Here is a 21,749-nt window from a genome sequence, read left to right as displayed (position 1 = left end):
ATATTCTTGTACATTGGAGGCAGTATTATAGTAGTTATATTCTTGTACATAGGAGCAGTATTATAGTAGATATATTCTTGTACATAGGAGGTAGTATTATAGTAGTTATATTCTTGTACATAGAAGGCAGTATTATAGTAGTTATATTCTTGTACATAGGAGCAGTATTATAGTAGTTATATTCTTGTACATAGGAGCAGTATTATAGCAGTTATATTCTTGAACATAGGAGCAGTATTATAGTAGTTATATTCTTGTACATAGGAGGTAGTATTATAGTAGTTATATTCTTGTATATAGGAGGCAGTATTATAGTAGTTATATTCTTGTACATAGGAGGCAGTATTATAGTAGTTATATTCTTGTACATAGGAGGCAGTATTATAGTAGTTATATTCTTGTACATAGGAGCAGTATTATAGTAGTTATATTCTTGTACATAGGGGCAGTATTATAGTAGTTATATTCTTGTACATAGGAGGCAGTATTATAGTAGTTATATTCTTGTACATAGGAGGCAGTATTATAGTAGTTATATTCTTGTACATAGGAGGCAGTATTACAGTAGTTATATTCTTGTACATAGGAGCGGTATTATAGTAGTTATATTCTTTTACATAGGAGGCAGTATTATAGTAGTTATATTCTTGTACATAGGAGGTAGTATTATAGTAGTTATATTCTTGTACATAGGAGCAGTATTATAGTAGTTATATTCTTGTACATAGGAGCAGTATTATAGTAGTTATATTCTTGTACATAGGAGCAGCATTATAGTAGTTATATTCTTGTACATAGGAGCAGTATTATAGTAGTTATATTCTTGTACATAGGAGGCAGTATTATAGTAGTTATATTCTTGTACATAGGAGCAGTATTATAGTAGTTATATTCTTGTACATAGGAGGCAGTATTATAGTAGTTATGTTCTTGTACATAGGAGCAGTATTATAGTAGTTATATTCTTGTATATAGGAGCAGTATTATAGTAGTTATATTCTTGTACATAGGAGCAGTATTATAGTAGTTATATTATTGTACATAGGAGGCAGTATTATAGTAGTTATATTCTTGTACATAGGAGCAGTATTATAGTAGTTATATTCTTGTATATAGGAGCAGTATTATAGTAGTTATATTCTTGTATATAGGAGGCAGTATTATAGTAGTTATATTCTTGTACATAAGAGCAGTATTATAGTAGTTATATTATTGTACATAGGAGGCAGTATTATAGTAGTTATATTCTTGTACATAGGAGCAGTATTATAGTAGTTATATTCTTGTACATAGGAGCAGTATTATAGTAGTTATATTCTTGTACATAGGAGGCAGTATTATTGTAGTTATATTGTTGGTCAGTGGAGATACATTTATATGCAGCAATCTCCTCTACAGTATGGGGAGGAGAGATCACTAACGCCATCGCTCTTTCCCATACAGACTTGTTTGCCGGCAGCAGACGCTATTTACACAGCATGATCTGCTGCCGGCAAACCATGATTTAGATGTCAGCATGAATGATGCGATTACCGGATGAACGAGCATTTATCAGGTAATCAGCAGCACATTTACACCGTAAGATAATCTCTAACAAGCGTTCCTGTGAATACTCATTAGCTTAAAGGACCCTATAGTCATTTTCTTGTACATAGGACCATTACCTTGAACTTCAAAAAAAAGTGTGTAAGGGGTCGCGGTGCTCTGTAAGCTTGTAATTATCATTTCTAATTTCTCTCAGTAAATAAAGGGATAGGCTAATCAATAATATCTTTATAATATTTAAGTTTGGGGTTACACTGTGAATTTAGCCGGGACAAAGATCACTGTGTAGCGGTGTAGTCTCAAAAAATAATGGAAGTGAATAGGGCCATAGCACAACTCACAAGTTGCCACAACCCCAGAATCATGGTCGGTGGTAGAGAAGTCCTCCTGAGTATAATAAATAGAAAAGCACCTACGACACTCCAGTGATATGTGCGAATAAATCAAGAACTTCTTTATTTTTCCATCCAGCTTAAGTAAAACAAAGGCCAACGTTTTGGTCTTGTTCCAGACCTTGTTCACGACCTAAGTAAACATGTGACTAATTTGTGTACATAGTAATAGTTTAGGAATAAAATAACGGCATATGTATATAAATATATCATCAGCACAAATCACCATTCTAATACCATAAAGTCTGGAAATCAAAAGAGGGTATGAAAATCAGCTCTTAGCCTCTGATGCCACCACATGTAAGGCAGCTATCCTAAAAGTTAATGTTTGACCTTTTAAATAGGCCTTGAGTTATGACTTTAACAATAACTAAGCCAGCATCTCATCTGCAGACAGCCGTTTCATCAGTACAGAGCAGAGATTATTTGCTTAGCTAGGTGAGAGGCCTAGGTCAGGATTCAAGGATGCTTTATCTCCTTATGGAAGGTGCCTAATTGGAATGAGGAGTCTTATAGGCCAGGCAACTCTGGGATTCTGGTGAGAAGGGATGCAAATCATCTGTTAACAAGCTTTGCCTCAAATGCCCCTAGATGTAAGGCAGCTATCCTATAAGCAAATGTTTGACCCTTTTAAACAGGCCTTGAGACATGATTTGAATAATAACTTACCCAACACCTCATCTGCAGACAGCTATTTTGGAGTGATTGCCCCTCATCAGTGCAGAACAGAGAGTACTGGCTTAACAGGGTGGGAGGCCTAGGTCAGGATCCGGGGGATACTATATCTCCGGTTAATTGGTTCGAGGAGACTTATAGGCCAGGCAACACTCCTCTGGAATTCTTAGAAGAGGGTATGTGAATGAGCTCTGAGCAAGCCTAGGTACCCTTCTACTACACAATAGATAATGACCTAGGCTGTTAGTACCGCATTTGCAGATGGGGTGCTGGCTTTGTTATTATCCAAGTCATGTCTCAAGGCCTATTTAAAGGGTTAAACATTGACTTATAGGATATCTGCCTTACATCTGGTGGCATCAGAGGCAGAGCTTGTTAAGACCTCATTTGCATCCCTTCCCTCCCAGAATTCCAAAGGAGCATGTATGGCCTATAAGTCTCCTCACTCTGATTAAGCACTTTCCCATAAGGAGATATAGTACCCCCAAATACTGTCTTGGCCTCTCACCCAGTTAAGCCAGTACTCTCTGCTCTGCACTGATGAGGGGCAATCACTCCAAAATAGCTGTCTGCAGATGAGATGTTGGCTTAATATCGGAGTCATGTCCCAAGGCCTGTTTAAAGGGTTGAACATTGACTTTTAGGATAGCTGCCTTACATCTGGTAGCATTAGAAGCAGAGCTTACTAAGAGCTTATTTGCATACCTTCTTCCCAGAATTCCAGAGTTGTCTGGCCTATAAGTCTCCTCATGCCAATTAAGCACTTTCCATAAGGATATATAGTTTCCCTGAATCCTGACTTAGGCCCCTCACCCAGTTAAGCTATTACTCTCTGCTATGCACTGAATCGCCCCAAAACAGCTGTCTGCAGATGAGATGCTGACTTAGTTATTGTTCAAGTTATGTCTTAAGACCTGTTTAAAAGGTCAAACATTGACTTATTGGTTAGCTACCTTACATCTGGTGGTATTAGAGGAAGAGCTCGCTGAAAGCTGATTTGCATACTTTATGGTGTTATACTTATTATACTTTTGGTACACTAATGTTGGTTTGTACTGACTATTTATATATCATTATTTTATTCAGAAACTTTTTCTACGTACACTAATTAGTCACATGTATCTATGTTTATTTTATTTGAACAAGGTCTGGGACGTCGGCCTTTGTTTTACTTAATAGGGTTTTCAGAGATTTTAACACTGATGACCTATCCTCAGGATCGGTCCGAAACGCGTGACCCGCGCCGATCAGCTGAAATGGCAGCGGCACTCACAGTAGCACTGCACCCAGCATAGGCGAGCACGGAGAAGGCCGCAGCGCTCTCAAAACAGCTGATCAGCGGGGGTCCTGGGTGTTGGACCTCCACAGATCAGATACTCGTAAAGTCTTGAAAAATCCAAAAAATAAAGAAGCTCTTGATGGAATTACACATACCACTGGAGTTGTTATTCTATCGCTTTTCTGTTTCCTATCCTTGGTATAGGCCATCGATGTGTGACGAGTGGAGGGCAGCCCCCTTCGGGATATCTATCTCTTGTTTTTCACAGTAACCACATTTTTGCTTCTATTTAAAATGATTCCAGATATTTTAGACCTTTTTGTTTCATTTGGTTATTTTATAATATCATTTTCGTTATTATTTTTAGGCCATCTAATACTCGTGACGTCTTTGTGAATAGAGAAGTTCATCCTAATTGCTTCAATAGTTTTCCACTTCCCGTTCTCCTTTCCTGCCTCAGTCCGATTTCTTTTTTTTTATATTGCATACATAAAGCTACAGCGAATGTTTTTTGCTTATTTTTTTATATGCTTTTTCTTCACTGTCCTTCTCTTCTGCTTTCCTCTCGACTCCAACTCTTTTTTTTTCCCCCCAACTTTCTCTCCTGCTCTTTATCCCCTCTGCTCTCCCTCCCGTCCTTCTCGTCTTCCAGTTCTATCTTGGCACGAAGTCAAAACACGAGTCAGACTAGTTAACTTCGGGCCTCAAACAACCCCCTCGTTTCCCTATTTTTATCTTGCGCCCCGTTTCACCTACAGCCTCCAAACTTGGCCCCGGCGCCCCTCTCCCCTTCGCCTGAGCCCCCAAATTTTTTGAGATTTTTCTGTCAAGTCAAACGCATTTGATTTAAGTGTAGAAAGTTGTGTGGGGGGAGAGAAGAGAGTTTTCTGCTGGGAAAGACAGAAAGGGAGAGAGAGCACTCGTCTTGGACGCAACTTCTCCACACAGGGTGAGGGGGTCGAGGGAGACGCCCTATGCTGCCCCCCGAAAGTCTACAGCCTTAAATAATGGGGTGCAACAGAGAGTGCAAGAAAGATATGGGTGCCTGTCTGATGTGTCTCAGAGAGAGGATGCGCAGAGGGAGAGGGGGGGTTGAGGGAGCAAAAAAAAAAAAAAAAAAGCTGTGGGTAGCAAATCTCCAAAAATTAATTATACACCTAGGGTGTACATAAAAAGGTAAGTGAGCAAACGCGGCGGGGGAGGGGGGGGGGGGGGCCGCCGGAAACGGGCGAGAGATATTTTGCAAGAAAGATGTTAAAAAAGAAGGTGCTATGTGGAGAAGAGGGGTAAGGTCTGGGCACGGGTCAGCTTCTTTGTCCTTCTGTTGTCTCTGCAGTGTGCCCCTTTCTTATTCTATTGGAGTGCGGGCGGTTGGCACCCTGGGTCAAGGAGCTTACGTTGTTTTTTTCGCTTTTTTTCCACATTCCACTGGCACAAATTCGGGATGGCGATTGCCTAATTCTATTAACATGGAACCCACATCTACGTTTTTTTGTGTTTTTTTTTTTGCGGCATCTCGAGCGGCCTCCCACATGTAACAGCATTCACAATAGAACAGGGCCGTGCCCACTGCTCGGTGGATGTGTGCCCATGCGACCCGTGCTGTGTGTTGAGGTGGGCACTGCCTTATATCAAAATGTAACCAATTGTTTTTGTAATTTCATTTTATTTATTTATTAGAATATTGCAAAAATATAAATATATATATTAAAATAACGGTGACGATCGGCGGGAAGGTCTTCTTCTGGGTGATATTTAACATGCGAAATGACAATTATTGCGGTGTATCCTGAATCCGACTTCCTTAATATAGACAATACAAGCAAACTATATATAGAAGATAGTGCCAGCTTCTATAAATACCCGTGGAAATGCCAGTGTTTTCCAGTCACGCGCATGCGGCGCCAGTCTCGCTATAACGACGGGTATTTGTGCTGCGTATTAGCCCTCGGACACGAGCCATCACCCTGCCAAAACCGGTGTAAGACGGAGGACAAAGTCTGGGCCAGGCTGGAGGTCGGGCATGGCCAGCAGTCGGCAATCGTGCCAACCTTCATAGGCGTTAATTTGTGGAAAATTTACCCGGTCATTTATAAAAAAAAAAATAATATTACTGTCATTTATTATATTTTTTTTAAGTAGGTCTTTGTCCTACACAGTAGATAGCAGGATGCCCGCGCCCAGGACAGCACAGATGCCAGCTGCATCTGCCAATGGAGATTTCACCGGTGACCATGTCCCTCTAGCAGCACACAGATATTGGCAGTGCCCTAGCGGTTTTTACTGCCAGTTCTGTTTGTGCTGCTTCAGGGTGTTGGAAACAAACACGCTGCGGCCGGACGAAGACAAATACAAGAATTTGTTCGAAAATTTTTAACCATTTTATTTTTAAAAAATGCAATTCACAACTTTAGTACAAGATCGGAGGGGAGGGCAGGTCTTCTGGGGACGAAGACACAAGTCGGGTATCTTCAGACACTTCAGGAGATGTGGGGGAAGCTGCTATTTACAAGGGGTGAGAGGGTGCAGGGTCAGCGAGATAACAGCGGGAGGTCACTGGAGTTCATGATAAAACTGGAATCCAAGTTTAGGCTTTCTGCAATAAAAAAAAAGAAGAATTAGAGATGGGGGAAGGGATGGTGTGGAGCAGGGTAGACAGGCGCAGGATGGGTGGAAGAGGGGAGCAAGAGGTGATTGAGGTCCAAAGGGAGAAGGCAACAGGAGAGGGAATATCAGAGATCAGGTCCAAAGAAAGGAGAAGGAAAAAAGGAGAGAAAGAGGAAATATGGGTCCGATGGGAACCCATGGGAGAGAAGGTCTGGTGGGAGGAGAGGGGGGTCTTGGTCGGAGGAGTCTATAGTGAGGGCAGAAAGGAGTTCAGCCGGGTGAGTTGGAAGGGAAGATGGTGAAGGAGGGGGCTTGTGTCCAGACCACAAGGTCCAATGCAATGCAGGGCCCAGTCTGATAACCGCAGAGGAACAGGGTCTGACTGGGCGAGACATGGGTCCAGCTGGAAAAGTAGGGAGAGCAGGGACTGGCGGGAGGAGGGACAGTGGCTTGGTCAGAGGACAGGGACAAGGGCCCTGGTTATGGGTGAGGGAAAGGAAGGCAAAGTCCAGAGGTGAAGAATAGATGGGTCCAGCTGGGACAGAAGGATGAAAAGACAGAGGGAGCTTACTGCAGGGTCCAATCAAGACTATGGCGTAGGGACTAGAGATGAGCGGATCGATTCGTGCCAAGCGACTCGCTCATCTCTAGTAGAGACACATAAGAAGAGGCCGGACTGGTCAAGATCTGGGCCCAGCTGGAACAGAGGGAGATCAGGGCCTGGACTGGGGGAAAAGAAGGAAGTCTGGTAAGATGTGTGTGACCGGAGGAGGACAGCAGCTGGAAGGTTTAACCCCGTTACTTGCACTCCCAGAATCCCTTTCCCACCAGTAACGACCCCATCTTTATACATGAATGTCGCACCCTGATCAAAGTTGAGTTTCTTCACCGTGCTCCTGTCACCCAGTCCCTCAATGTCCACCAAGTCACTGTTGGCATCGGAGTCATTCAAGGCACTGAGGGTCACATCTGCGGGAAGAAACGGTCAGGTAGTAGTAAGAACCATAATCCCGCTGACCCCCCCGCCCCCCCCCCCCCCCCCCCCGCCATGTTCCTTCCTTCATTCCAATGCTCACCGGACGACTTGCGCTTCCTCATGGCGCTCTGAGACCCCTCTGGAAGACTCGTTCCTCCAACCGCTGGTGGCGCCGGCAAGGACATGACGGAGGGTACGGAGATCACTTTCTTCACCACTTTCTTAGAGGAATCTGAGGACAGGGGGACGCCGTTGTCGTCGTAGATCTTCCGTTTCACGGCAAACTTGAGCTGAGCCCTGGGGGGGGAGACAAGGTAAGATGTCAGGTTATGGCGGAAATATAGGAAAGACGGGCAAAACCTGGGTACGACAGGGAGAATGAGGGGGACCATACAGGAAGGGTCTTCTACCCACGGGTGTGCCCCCTGTCCTTCATTCTACCTCCCACCCCTCTCCTTACACTGTCCTCTCCTTGATTACTGAGCTGATCTGATTTAAGTCCTCCCCGAAGCGTCTGACGGCCGCGTGTAACATCTGAATCTCAGTGTCTGTCCAGCGGGCCCTAAGGAGACACAAGGGGAGATCGGGAGTGAAACCAGAGACGGGGGTCAGACATGGAAAAAGAGACAGGGACACAGCCTTAATCACACCCAACCCCCTCCCCCATTCCACCTGACATATTCCCAAACCAGATGCAAAAATGATTACACCCCCTTAGTCAGAACTTGGGGAACGTGTCGTATAAATTTAGGCTTCCACATCACTTGGGCCTCAATGCAGTACCTGGGGCTGCCACTAGGGCTACCCTTACTGTACACCCTTCTAGTTTGGGGGTCTCATTGCTGGGGGGCGCAATAAGACGCTGACCGTAACCTGTGACCGTGTCCCTTATGGGTAATTGGTGGCGAGGTTGTGTTTCCAAAAGTAAGTGCCCCCCTGAGCATCACCTTCACAGATGCTTGTTCTGATCATATCTTTCCAGCTGACTAAGGGCTCAAGCACACGGCCGTATGTATTTTGCGGTCCTCAAAAAAAACGGATCCGCAAAAAATACGGGTGACGTCCGTGTGCATTCCGTATACGGAACGGAACAGCCGGCCCCTAATAATAGAACAGTCCTATCAATGTCCGTAATGCGGACACTAATAGGGCATGTTCTATTTTTTTGCAGAAGGGAAATACGGACATACGGAAACGGAATGCACATGGAGTAACTTCGTTTTTGTTTTTTTGTGTGGACCCATTGAAATGAATGGTTCCGCATACGGTCCGCAAAAAAAAAACGGAACTGACACGGAAAGAAAATACGTTTATGTGCATGAGCCCTAAAGGGATTTTCCAGGATTAGGCCTCTTGCACAAACGTTATTTTTTTCCGTTTACGCTCCCTTTTTGCCTTCCGTATACGGAACCATTCATTTCAATGGATCCGCAAAAAAAATGGAAGGTACTCAGTGTGTCTTCCGTTTCTGTATTTCTGTTCCATTCAAAGATAGAACATGTCCTATTATTGTCCGCATTACGGACAAGGATAGTACTGTTCCATCAGGGGCCGGCTGTTCCGTTCCTCAAAAAAACGGAATGCACACGGACGTCGTCCGTATTTTTTGCGGATCCGTTTTTTGCGGACCGCAAAATACTGAAAAAGCCATGCGGTCGTGTGCAAGAGGCTTTATAAACATGTAGCTGCTTTCCTTCAGAAACAGCGCCACACCTGTCCACGGGTTGTGTCTGGTACTGCAGATCCGAGTGAATGAAGTGAATGGGGCTGAGACGCAATACCGCACACAACATGTGGACGGGAGCGGAGCCGATTTTCGGAAAGGAAGATATAAACCTACATATTAGGAATAATAAAATGAGTCAAATCTCTGGAAATAGGAAATGAATATGTAAAAATCCATAGATAAAAACGGAATGTGCAAGAATGGAGGCGGCATCACTGGAGGGGGGAATAACCAAAGCTAAAAACGCCTGCAAGGAAGACCGCAGGCGCCAAAGGCTTCCTAAAAAGCGCTGCAGTAACGCTAGTGAAAAAAAAACGGAAGTATGTAAAATCCCCAGGCTCAGACGTCTGTGTAAGGTGACTCGGTTTTATGTATGACTTTTTTTTATTATTTATGACTTTGGTGGCATAGCGCTAAGATATGTCCATAATGGGACACCCAAAGTGAGCGCCGAGCAGCCGCCAGCAGTCCCGCAGAAGTGAATGGAGCGGTAGCCGCGCTTGCGCTCTCCATTCATGCAAAATACGGAATGCATTTATTTTTTACGGACTGCAGAATACATGCGGTCGTGTGCACGAGCCCGTAATAAATATCTGACTAGTTTTATTGCACCTCTGTAGTTACGCGCTAGGATTGGTGCACCAGGCCCGGGGTGGGAGGTGACACGCGGGTACATGTACCCGGCGGCCATGTGCTAAGGATGGACAACCCCTTTAAAGGGAGAAGCAGATACTTCTGTCTACGTCGTGTCCATGGGACGGCAACGGAAGTGACAAGAGGCCACGCAGACCGAGCCCGTAACACGTGAGGTGCGCCCCCGCCATGATCTCAGCGCCGTCGGTCGCTCGCGTTGGTTTTATTGCCACAGGAGCCCTAAGGCGACAGTTACCCGGCAGGCGAGGAGTCCGTCACCGGGTGCAGCTGCATGGTGAGCTCGCCCAGCTTGGTGAAGGCTGCGCCGGCTGCCGAGAAGATCTCCCCGACCTGGAAATAATAAGAAGAAATCCTTTATTACAACTGCAAACACATTTCACGTCACTTCCCGTTATCTCAGGGTGGAACTACAAGTCCCAGCATACTCCAGCAGCTGTTGGAGGGCATGCTGGGAGGGAGTTGCAGTCCTCAGAGCCACCAAGTGGTAGTAGTCACCGGCTACAGGACTACATCCCCCAGCCATAGGCCATACTGGGAGTTGTAGTTCTGCCCCTCTGACAGACAGCTCACAGCCGCCACCAGATACTGGCTTATCTATGCCTTTCCTGTTTGCGGCTTTAGAACTACACTTCCCAGCATGCAACGCGGCTGGACAGGCGATCACATGACTGCGCCGCACCAATCAGATGTCTATAATGCCAGCGGGGTACCTTAGTCGATGCTGACGTCATGGCGCCAGATCAGAAGATGTCTGTGGTGGAGCCGAGCTCTCCGCTGCTAGCTCCCCGCCTAGCTGCAGCCGTTTCCCTCTCCGGTGAACCGCTGTATAACCGTCCCCGTTTCTTCCGCTTCCTATTCGCTGCGCGTCCGCCAGTGCCGCGCTGTTATTGGCTCCTTCTGCTGACGCTCCGGCTAAGTCCAGAGCCCGCCCACACCAATCTCTCGCTACGATAGGCTGCTGCGGGCTGTCAATCACCAGTCAATGCCCCGCCTTTACTTTTCTCCTATTGGAGGGGTGACCTCGGTGCTGCTATCCTATTGGCTGCCGATTCCTTCCCGCCTTGCGCGCGTGTGGATGTAGCAGAGCGGAGAATGTTATTTTGGCTCATGTTGTTACATAGAGCTGTAGGTAATGACGAGTCAGCTCTGCTATATCTGCACGTAGTGCACACCACCTGTTACGGTACTAACGGGTAACAGATTTTTTTTGGGGGGGGGGGGGGCTCGTTTAGACGGCCGCGGCTTCTCAGGCCCCCCCCAGGATACTATGAGCCTGTGATATTAGACCACCAGAATGCCTACGCATCCTGGATGAGTCTGAGCAGGTAGTGGTGTCAGTCCTCACTGTAGTTCTAGCATTATATTCATGAACCAGAAGGCCCAGGATGAACAGTTTTTACATACACCATCAGGCTGTAGCTGCAGCAGACTGACACTGTGCTTCCCACTGCAGTTTTCCTGTTACTTGGCGCCCTCTGCTGGACGAGGCGGTGTCCTGCTCTCGATCACACCAGCTGGCCAGGAATGGGAGGCGCTCTTCAGACCCCGTGCCAAGGGGTTGTCACTTCCCCTCCCCCACACAGGCTTCAGTGGGAATCCAACCAGGATATAGCCATTATTATTTATAGTGTCTCCGACTCCCTGCTCTGCAGAACTACAACTCTCAACATGCCCAACAGGCCTTCTGATGTAAATTATGCTTAGTCTCAGCAGCACAGAGTATTTCAGGAGAGGACCGTGAGAGGCAGGGACATGCAATGAGGGCAGCGACTAAATACTAGTGGGGCCGGGGCCTCAAGTCGGACTGGAGTAGCACAGAGTATTTCAGGAGAGCAACATGAGCAGCAGGGACTAAACGTGAGGTGGATATTCAATACTGGGGGGGGGTTTCTCCAGCAGCACAGAGTATTTCAGAGGAGCTATGGGAAGCATTGACCACTCATGTGATGATGTGACTCAGGCAGAGTCATGATGAAATGAGATGAATGGAAGGCCACGGCTGGTAGGTCCCAGACCTGATGAGCTGAAAGGGTCCCCAGCAGCACAGAGTATTTCAGGAGACCACTACAGAGCCGTCTTTATATCACACAACTCTCATCACTTTATTAAACATTTACATCTTGTATCTTAAATAACATCAAGAAGGGAAAAAGATCTGAGGGAGATAGGGGGGGGGGGGGGGACGAGAGGGGTGGACGGCGGGCTCAGGAATGTACACAAGTCGCATCTGAGGTAACAATCAACCTCCAGATCTAGAATCAGTCCTTCAAGAGTGAAGGCCCGAGGGCTGAAGACATCTTCTCAGGGCTGGATGAAGGTGGAGACATAATGATGAATGTCTGGAGGCTGGGTGTGAGGAGACACCACCATACAGATGATGGGAGTCCTGGATTTGATGGTCTACAGGGAGAAATGTTTGGGGGGGGGGGGGGGCGGGGGGGTGAAGTAGCCACTAAGGAAAGTAGGAGAAGGTTCAGCATCTTCATCTGTGCCTCATCACATAGTCCTCAAGGTTACAGGAAGGACGCTCAGCGCACCATGTACTCTTTCCTCTTGTGCAGCCGGACCTGGCAGAAGGAGAAGCCGCCCAGGACGATGTAGATGGCAGCTGCGATGAAGCAATTATATGAGACCTGCTCATATAGGCCATACAGCTTGCTGGGAGGCTTGGGGCTGGAGAAGAGAAGACATCATTAATGAGAAGTCAGACATGTCAGGAGACTACATGAAGAATCAAATTAAATAAGAGGGGAGAAAGGCGGTGGGGAGAGTCTACGGGGGACGAGAAAGGCGGTGGGGAGAGTCTACGGGGGACGAGAAAGGCGGTGGGGAGAGTCTACGGGGGACGAGAAAGGCGGTGGGGAGAGTCTACGGGGGACGAGAAAGGCGGTGGGGAGAGTCTACGGGGGACGAGAAAGGCGGTGGGGAGAGTCTACGGGGGACGAGAAAGGCGGTGGGGAGAGTCTACGGGGGACGAGAAAGGCGGTGGGGAGAGTCTACGGGGGACGAGAAAGGCGGTGGGGAGAGTCTACGGGGGACGAGAAAGGCGGTGGGGAGAGACTACGGGGGACGAGAAAGGCGGTGGGGAGAGTCTACGGGGGACGAGAAAGGCGGTGGGGAGAGTCTACGGGGGACGAGAAAGGCGGTGGGGAGAGTCTACGGGGGACGAGAAAGGCGGTGGGGAGAGTCTACGGGGGACGAGAAAGGCGGTGGGGAGAGTCTACGGGGGACGAGAAAGGCGGTGGGGAGAGTCTACGGGGGACGAGAAAGGCGGTGGGGAGAGTCTACGGGGGGCGAGAAAGGCGGTGGGGAGAGTCTACGGGGGGCGAGAAAGGCGGTGGGGAGAGTCTACGGGGGGCGAGAAAGGCGGTGGGGAGAGTCTACGGGGGGCGAGAAAGGCGGTGGGGAGAGTCTACGGGGGGCGAGAAAGGCGGTGGGGAGAGTCTACGGGGGACGAGAAAGGCGGTGGGGAGAGTCTACGGGGGACGAGAAAGGCGGTGGGGAGAGTCTACGGGGGACGAGAAAGGCGGTGGGGAGAGTCTACGGGGGACGAGAAAGGCGGTGGGGAGAGTCTACGGGGGACGAGAAAGGCGGTGGAGAGTCTACAACATGGGTGTCAAACATGCGGCCCGCAATGAATATCTTTGCGGCCCGGCAGTCTAGTATCTCTGAACATGAGCGCGCTGCTATCGGCGCGCTCATGTTCTCTCAGCAGCACGGGGAGAAGGATGCTGTCCTCCGTCCCCCCTGGGCTGCTGCCGCTGCTGCCACCAATGAGAGGAGAGGGGGGGAGGAGGGGCGGGCGCACTGAGCCACCAATGAGGAGAGAGGGGCGGAGGAGGGGCGGGCGCACTGAGCCACCAATGATAGGACTATTCCCATTTCCCACACAGAGCGGCGCCCAGCGATGTCTCAGCACTCACCATTAGTCCTGGGCGCCGCTCCGTTCGCCCGCAGTGCCCCATTACTGTCTCCTCTCCTGCTCCACATGCTGCTGATTACTATCGGAGCGATGGGAGGAGACATCAGCTTCACTAGTGGGCGTTCCTTCTCCCTGCGCTGCGATTGGACAGCGCTACAGCCAGGAAGAAGGAACGCCCACTAGTGAAGCTGATGTCTCCTCCCATCGCTCCGATAGTAATCAGCAGCATGTGGAGCAGGAGGAGAGGAGACAGTAATGGGGCACTGCGGGCGAACGGAGCGGCGCCCAGGACTAATGGTGAGTGCAGAGACATCGCTGGGCGCCGCTCTGTGTGGCCTAATAGTGAAAGTCAGTCTCTAACACAATACAGGAGGCGGGTGCCGGTGTTCTGAGATATTTTCCTACTTCAGGCATTTTCCTACCCAGTGAACTGAGCATGCTCAGTAGAAGTGAAGTCTCCGCCCACATGTTAAGTTCCTGCCCATTCTCCCCACCCAATATATTTTCCTACTGTTTCTGTTCACGATCTGTTAGATTCATTGCTTCTCCTGCTGCCACATGTAAGTGCCTACTGGTTTCTAATTGCTGAAGCCTCCTATATGCCATATGTATCCTATATACTGTATTTCACTTCTTTTCTTTGCTGTCTGTTGGATTCATTGTCTCCTATATACTTCATGTACCCTATGTGCTGCATGTGCTGCATGTATCCTATGTGCTGCATGTATCCTATGTACTGCATGTGCTGCATGTATCCTATGTACTGCATGTGCTGCATGTATCCTATGTGCTGCATGTGCTGCATGTATCCTATGTGCTGCATGTGCTGCATGTATCCTATGTGCTGCATGTGCTGCATGTATCCTATGTGCTGCATGTATCCTATGTGCTGCATGTGCTGCATGTATCCCATGTGCTGCATGTGCTGCATGTATCCCATGTGCTGCATGTGCTGCATGTATCCCATGTGCTGCATGTGCTGCATGTATCCCATGTACTGCATGTGCTGCATGTATCCCATGTACTGCATGTGCTGCATGTATCCCATGTACTGCATGTGCTGCATGTATCCCATGTACTGCATGTGCTGCATGTATCCCATGTACTGCATGTGCTGCATGTATCCCATGTACTGCATGTGCTGCATGTATCCCATGTACTGCATGTGCTGCATGTATCCCATGTACTGCATGTGCTGCATGTATCCCATGTACTGCATGTGCTGCATGTATCCCATGTACTGCATGTGCTGCATGTATCCCATGTACTGCATGTGCTGCATGTATCCCATGTACTGCATGTGCTGCATGTATCCCATGTACTGCATGTGCTGCATGTATCCCATGTACTGCATGTGCTGCATGTATCCCATGTACTGCATGTGCTGCATGTATCCCATGTACTGCATGTGCTGCATGTATCCCATGTACTGCATGTGCTGCATGTATCCCATGTACTGCATGTGCTGCATGTATCCCATGTACTGCATGTGCTGCATGTATCCCATGTACTGCATGTGCTGCATGTATCCCATGTACTGCATGTGCTGCATGTATCCCATGTACTGCATGTGCTGCATGTATCCCATGTACTGCATGTGCTGCATGTATCCCATGTACTGCATGTGCTGCATGTATCCCATGTACTGCATGTGCTGCATGTATCCCATGTACTGCATGTGCTGCATGTATCCCATGTACTGCATGTGCTGCATGTATCCCATGTACTGCATGTGCTGCATGTATCCCATGTACTGCATGTGCTGCATGTATCCCATGTACTGCATGTGCTGCATGTATCCCATGTACTGCATGTGCTGCATGTATCCCATGTACTGCATGTGCTGCATGTATCCCATGTACTGCATGTGCTGCATGTATCCCATGTACTGCATGTGCTGCATGTATCCCATGTACTGCATGTGCTGCATGTATCCCATGTACTGCATGTGCTGCATGTATCCCATGTACTGCATGTGCTGCATGTATCCCATGTACTGCATGTGCTGCATGTATCCCATGTACTGCATGTGCTGCATGTATCCCATGTACTGCATGTGCTGCATGTATCCCATGTACTGCATGTGCTGCATGTATCCCATGTACTGCATGTGCTGCATGTATCCCATGTACTGCATGTGCTGCATGTATCCCATGTACTGCATGTGCTGCATGTATCCCATGTACTGCATGTGCTGCATGTATCCCATGTACTGCATGTGCTGCATGTATCCCATGTACTGCATGTGCTGCATGTATCCCATGTACTGCATGTGCTGCATGTATCCCATGTACTGCATGTGCTGCATGTATCCCATGTACTGCATGTGCTGCATGTATCCCATGTACTGCATGTGCTGCATGTATCCCATGTACTGCATGTGCTGCATGTATCCCATGTACTGCATGTGCTGCATGTATCCCATGTACTGCATGTGCTGCATGTATCCCATGTACTGCATGTGCTGCATGTATCCCATGTACTGCATGTGCTGCATGTATCCCATGTACTGCATGTGCTGCATGTATCCCATGTACTGCATGTGCTGCATGTATCCCATGTACTGCATGTGCTGCATGTATCCCATGTACTGCATGTGCTGCATGTATCCCATGTACTGCATGTGCTGCATGTATCCCATGTACTGCATGTGCTGCATGTATCCCATGTACTGCATGTGCTGCATGTATCCCATGTACTGCATGTGCTGCATGTATCCCATGTACTGCATGTGCTGCATGTATCCCATGTACTGCATGTGCTGCATGTATCCCATGTACTGCATGTGCTGCATGTATCCCATGTACTGCATGTGCTGCATGTATCCCATGTACTGCATGTGCTGCATGTATCCCATGTACTGCATGTGCTGCATGTATCCTATGTACTGCATGTGCTGCATGTATCCTATGTACTGCATGTGCTGCATGTATCCTATGTACTGCATGTGCTGCATGTATCCTATGTACTGCATGTGCTGCATGTATCCTATGTACTGCATGTATCCTATGTACTGCATGTAACCTATGTACTGCATGTGCTGCATGTAACCTATGTACTGCATGTATCCTATGTACTGCATGTGCTGCATGTATCCTATGTACTGCATGTGCTGCATGTATCCTATGTACTGCATGTGCTGCATGTATCCTATGTACTGCATGTGCTGCATGTATCCTATGTACTGCATGTGCTGCATGTATCCTATGTACTGCATGTGCTGCATGTATCCTATGTACTGCATGTGCTGCATGTATCCTATGTACTGCATGTATCCTATGTACTGCATGTGCTGCATGTATCCTATGTACTGCATGTGCTGCATGTATCCTATGTACTGCATGTGCTGCATGTATCCTATGTACTGCATGTGCTGCATGTATCCTATGTACTGCATGTGCTGCATGTATCCTATGTACTGTATGTGCTGCATGTATCCTATGTACTGTATGTGCTGCATGTATCCTATGTACTGTATGTGCTGCATGTATCCTATGTACTGTATGTGCTGCATGGATCGCAAATTAGTCACCTGGCACAGCAATGAAAGAAAAAGTACAGATCCTTAGTATACTGTCAAAACAGTAAACTACATACAGTAGTGAATAAAAAAAAAATAGAGATTATTAAAAAAAAAAAGGTTACTGACAAAATTCAGATTATCAATACTTTAAATATAGTAAAGGTAGGAAAATATCATAGGCAGCAATTTACCACACATTAAGCTATGCTATTTTCCTACCAACTATAATGGGTGGGGAGAATGGGCAGGAACTTAACATGTGGGCGGAGACTTCACTTCTACTGAGCATGCTCAGTTCACTGTGTAGGAAAATATCTCAGAACACCCGGCAGCAGAATCGCATTGCCGGCACCCTGCCGCTGACAGGGAGCTGCGATCAGAGGCAGTTAACCCCTTAGGTGCCGCACCTGAGGGGTTAACTGCTGATCTGCCAGTACCAGCCTCCTGTATAAAGGGGTAATTTATCATTGGTGGTGCAGTGTGCCCCACCCCCCTCTCAACCCCCATCCCATTAAAATCATTGGTGGCACAGTGCGCCAGCCCCTCTCAACCCCCCCAGTATTAAAATCATTGGTGGCAGTGGCCACAGGGACCTCTCCCCTCCCCCTCATTGGTGGTGCAGTGGCAGCTTCTGATCGGAGCCCCAGCTGTGTAAGCCTGGGGCTCCGATCAGTTACCATGGCAGCCAGGACGCTACAGAAGCCCTGGTTGCCATGGTAACATCCCTGATGCTGTGTGCACAAGGCACAGAGCAGCAGGGACAGTGTGAAGTCCTATTCACCCTGATAGAGCTGAATAGGACAAGGGATGAAAGATCCCAGGTTCTCGCCCCTAAGGCTACTTTCACACTTGCGTTCAGAGCGGATCCGTCTGCATTATATTGTAAAAAAAATAATTTTTTTTTTTTTGATGCGGCCCACATAAACTTAAATTTTGTTTTTTTTGGCCCATGTTAGCCTTTGAGTTTGACATGCTTGGTCTACAAGGACGAGAAGGCGGTGGAGAGTCTACAAGGACGAGGGGACAGAAAGGAGATGTCAAAAGTATACGAGGAGAGAGAGAGAGAGAGAGAGAGAGAGAGAGAGAGAGAGAGAGAGAGAGAGAGAGAGAGAGAGAGAGAGAGAGAGAGAGAGAGAGAGAGAGAGAGAGAGAGAGAGAGAGAGAGAGAGAGAGAGAGAGAGAACGTGTGAGAAGAAAACGTGGAGAGTGTACAAGGAGGGGGGGGATGTGGGAGGACGAGTAGTTGAAAATCTACAATAAGAGAGAGAGAGAGAGAGAGAGAGAGAGAGGACATGTGAGGTGAAGATGGGGAGAGTCTACAAAGAGGGAGGATGTGTGAAGGGAAGACATGAAGAATCTAGAAGGAGGGAGGACGTATGAGGAATACATGTGAAGAATCTACACACAGCGATGGCATTTGAGAATCTAGAAGGAGAGGAAGGGAGAAGACATGTAGAGTCTACAAGGAGAGGAGAAGATGTGGAGAGTCTATAAGGATGGAGGTCATGTGAGAAGTGGAGAGTCTACGAGGAGGGAGGACATGAGAGAAGACACTGAGGATCTGCAAGGAGGAGGACATGTAAGAAGAAGATGTGGAGAGTCTACAAGAAGGACTTACTCATCAAACAGATCTTCGTGGCTGAATGGAACATCTTCTATCAGGACGGCAGAATGGACGTTGAAGAATATTCCGAGCAGCACCTAAAACATCAAGACCAAAAAAAGGAAAAAAAAGGATTAAGAAAGCTCTGGGGTCTCCGGAGACAGCCCGAGGTCCGCAGAGTGCGCGCCGACCAATCATTACACAGCACCATTTTAACTCCTTAAGGGGGTTGTACCTCCTTCTCCCGGCCTGCCTCACTGAAAACATCCGCTAGGACCTCACCGCAGCCAATCACTGGGCGCGGCAGAGGACGGATCCCCTTTAGTCAAGTGACCATTTGCCATGACATAAGGGGATCCGGTCTTTGCCGCGGTGATGTCATACTGGATTTTTTTAGCGACGTCACCCAGCGGAGAAGGAGCGGGGAGCAGGTAAGTCATCTTCCCGCTACAGGTCCGGCCCATTCTTGCACCACCCCTTTAATGAACGATCCCGTTTGGACCTTAAGGACACGCTCATTTTTCGGGCCCGTGTTTTATGCGGGAGGACAACATTTTAATCTAAATAATCTTCCACCTTTGTGGAAATCTTTTATGACAGGGATCAGGCAGCTGAGCCTCAGCATGTCCCACCCTTGGTTCTCACAGCGACAACCTTCCTCCAGGGTCCTCTCCATTGGACACATGCATGCTCGGCCGAGGTCCGGAGCAGCGTTCAGCCATTAGCTATGTAACGTGTATGGTCACCTCAGTGACCCCCGACCACCCTGGAGTCCTCTTGTAGGTCCAGTGTCCCTGCTGCGGTCACTCAACTGAGGCAACGAATGGGTTAAACTACTGGGCTCCAAAGTTTCTCCAAGCTCGGCCATTAGTTAGACCACCCCCCACCATTCCCAAATAAGCCAACCGTGCCGTGGGATGGTTAGAGGGTCATGTGAGGGGGGGGGTCCACTGGAGGGACACTATCCGGCACCCACACGGGCACAGTTTCCCCCCCAGCTATATATCGTGCAAGCAACCCACGAGACACCCATCGTCCAGAACACATAACCCCGCCCCCACGTCCGCAGTCATCTACCCTTTAATTTGATACGTTACATGCCATACTTTGCAGCAGATACATGGACGCCCCCTTAAAGGGCAGCTCCATCTAGAGCATATTATGCCACCACTATGGTATTAGGATGTCGTCGCCATGGCTCAGTACCACAATGCCTCGCCACGCGGGGCTCCTTGGAATCGGTGATCATTCCAGCCATATTATCAAGAAGTGAATATGAAGAGAGGGGGGGGGGGGGCAGGCTAGTGGTGCGAGTCGCTAGCCATGCAGGAAAGCTGGGTGACAACCCAGTGTAGGCGGCCATTTTGTCGTCTCCCAGCTTTTCAGGGAAACGGTTGCAGACTGATCAGGACCGGTTTGTGTCAGAGGCGGGCGGTCAGAGGCGGGCAGCAGCTTTACATGTACACACGGGGGCTGCTTACAGTACACACAGCTCTGCACCTCCTCCTGCGTACAGTCAACACTGCGGCCTGCTGATCCTCCTCTGCTTGCCAGCAGTGAATAGAAACCTCACTGACCTCTAAACCTGCCACGACTTACAGCTGAGGCTTTGTTACAGTTGCATCCCAGACGCGTTTTTCTACCACGTATCCGTGTGGGCGCCCTACTGTACGAGTTGTCATTGTAACGAACCCTCAGCTGTGAGGCCTGCAGAGTCGCAGCCTCAGGGCTTCCACTCACTGACCGCACACAGATCTCGAGGTAGGGAAGGACCAGGCGGCGTTCTTAACGGGGCCCCGCAGACAATCGCCCCATTGTAAAAAGCCCCGCACGCGATGACCCCGAAACGCCTTCATTAACCCCTTTATAGACCTCCAGATCTAGAATCTATTGCGACCGCCCCTTTAAGTGTCATCCAAGATTTTGGGGAACTACATGGGGGGGGGGGGTCACATGACTCGTACACCAAGGATACGGAAAGGAGAAGCGGCGAAGAATCAAGAAGAGCGGCACCCAATCATTTAACCCTTTACTGACATTACCCTTTAAGAAATTAAAGGGTAACTTCTAATTAAATCACAGTGTGATGGATTAGGGTCCGCAGACCCCGTAAATTCCCAAAACGCCCCTGCCCCGGCGCCCTCTCTGCCTGGAGGCTCCCAGGGCTAATGTATGAAGGGGGGGGGGGGGGGGGTGTCCACTCACCAGCATGATGACGCCCCACACGCTCAGCACGATCCCGCAGGCGGCCAGCTTGGGCCCGCAGCACAGCAGAGACACCATGACCGACGCCGAGCTCAGCTCTCCTCCGACTACCTGGCCCGGTCAGCTGACGGCGGCTGGAGCGCGCGGCTGCGCGCTCATTGGCTGTGGGCGCGGAAGGGGGCGTGTCTACGAAGCCGTACTAGCTGAGGGCAGCCAGGTCTTACAGGAGGAGGGAGGGGACAATCCGCGAAGTCGTTTCTCACATGACAGCGGGAGGGGAATATATCACGTGACATGGTGTTTGTTGTATTGTAGCTCGACACCCCCGACATAGGGGGGCGCCGCCTAGACTAATACACATGCACGCTCGGCCCTATGCTTGTGAGAGCAGGATAAGCGGCTGTCCTCCTCCTCTGGCAGCTGCTCATCTCCTGTAAGAATCCAACAAGCCTGATCCATCATTCCCCGACACCTGCCATTGGAGGTCCGGCACGTGCAAGCTCGGCCGAGCCGAGTGTGCGTGTTTACGGTGAAGCTGAGGGGAATCCGGTCTTATATTGTTCCTATAGGACATTGGGGGCGGTCAGTTTGCACAGTTTCGGGCACGGTTATGGGGGCCCCGCCGGTGCCGCTCACAGCCTC

At 48.7% G+C, this 21,749-nt stretch overlaps 2 protein-coding genes across 3 annotated transcripts; both read right to left on the bottom strand.

Annotated features, from left to right (window-relative positions):
* Positions 1-6,245: 6,245 nt before the first annotated feature.
* C1H17orf49 (chromosome 1 C17orf49 homolog) lies at positions 6,246-10,785 on the bottom strand. 2 transcript variants are annotated; one of them, XM_040415130.1, is made up of 6 exons: positions 10,565-10,785; positions 10,090-10,184; positions 7,935-8,036; positions 7,575-7,771; positions 7,363-7,467; positions 6,249-6,487 (listed from the first exon to the last, which is right to left on the bottom strand). In XM_040415130.1, the coding sequence occupies exons 1-6, from the start codon at positions 10,583-10,585 to the stop codon at positions 6,423-6,425; spliced, it is 585 nt and encodes a 194-aa protein (XP_040271064.1). In that variant the 5' UTR covers positions 10,586-10,785; the 3' UTR covers positions 6,249-6,422. The 2 variants fall into 2 exon arrangements, with proteins under 2 accessions (XP_040271065.1, XP_040271064.1); XM_040415131.1 differs by lacking the exon at positions 7,935-8,036 and having other exon boundaries at positions 6,246-6,487.
* Positions 10,786-11,931: 1,146 nt separating this feature from the next.
* On the bottom strand, positions 11,932-21,256 carry RNASEK (ribonuclease K). Its single transcript, XM_040415128.1, has 3 exons — positions 21,108-21,256; positions 18,918-19,000; positions 11,932-12,527 (listed from the first exon to the last, which is right to left on the bottom strand). Exons 1-3 carry the CDS (start codon positions 21,183-21,185, stop codon positions 12,383-12,385), a joined length of 306 nt encoding a protein of 101 aa, XP_040271062.1. The 5' UTR covers positions 21,186-21,256; the 3' UTR covers positions 11,932-12,382.
* Between the last annotated feature and the right edge of the window lie 493 nt (positions 21,257-21,749).

This window comes from Bufo bufo, chromosome 1 (genome assembly GCF_905171765.1).
Source record: "Bufo bufo chromosome 1, aBufBuf1.1, whole genome shotgun sequence".
NCBI classification, from domain to species: Eukaryota; Metazoa; Chordata; class Amphibia; order Anura; family Bufonidae; genus Bufo; species Bufo bufo.
This window is presented reverse-complemented; position numbering and strand designations above follow the sequence as displayed.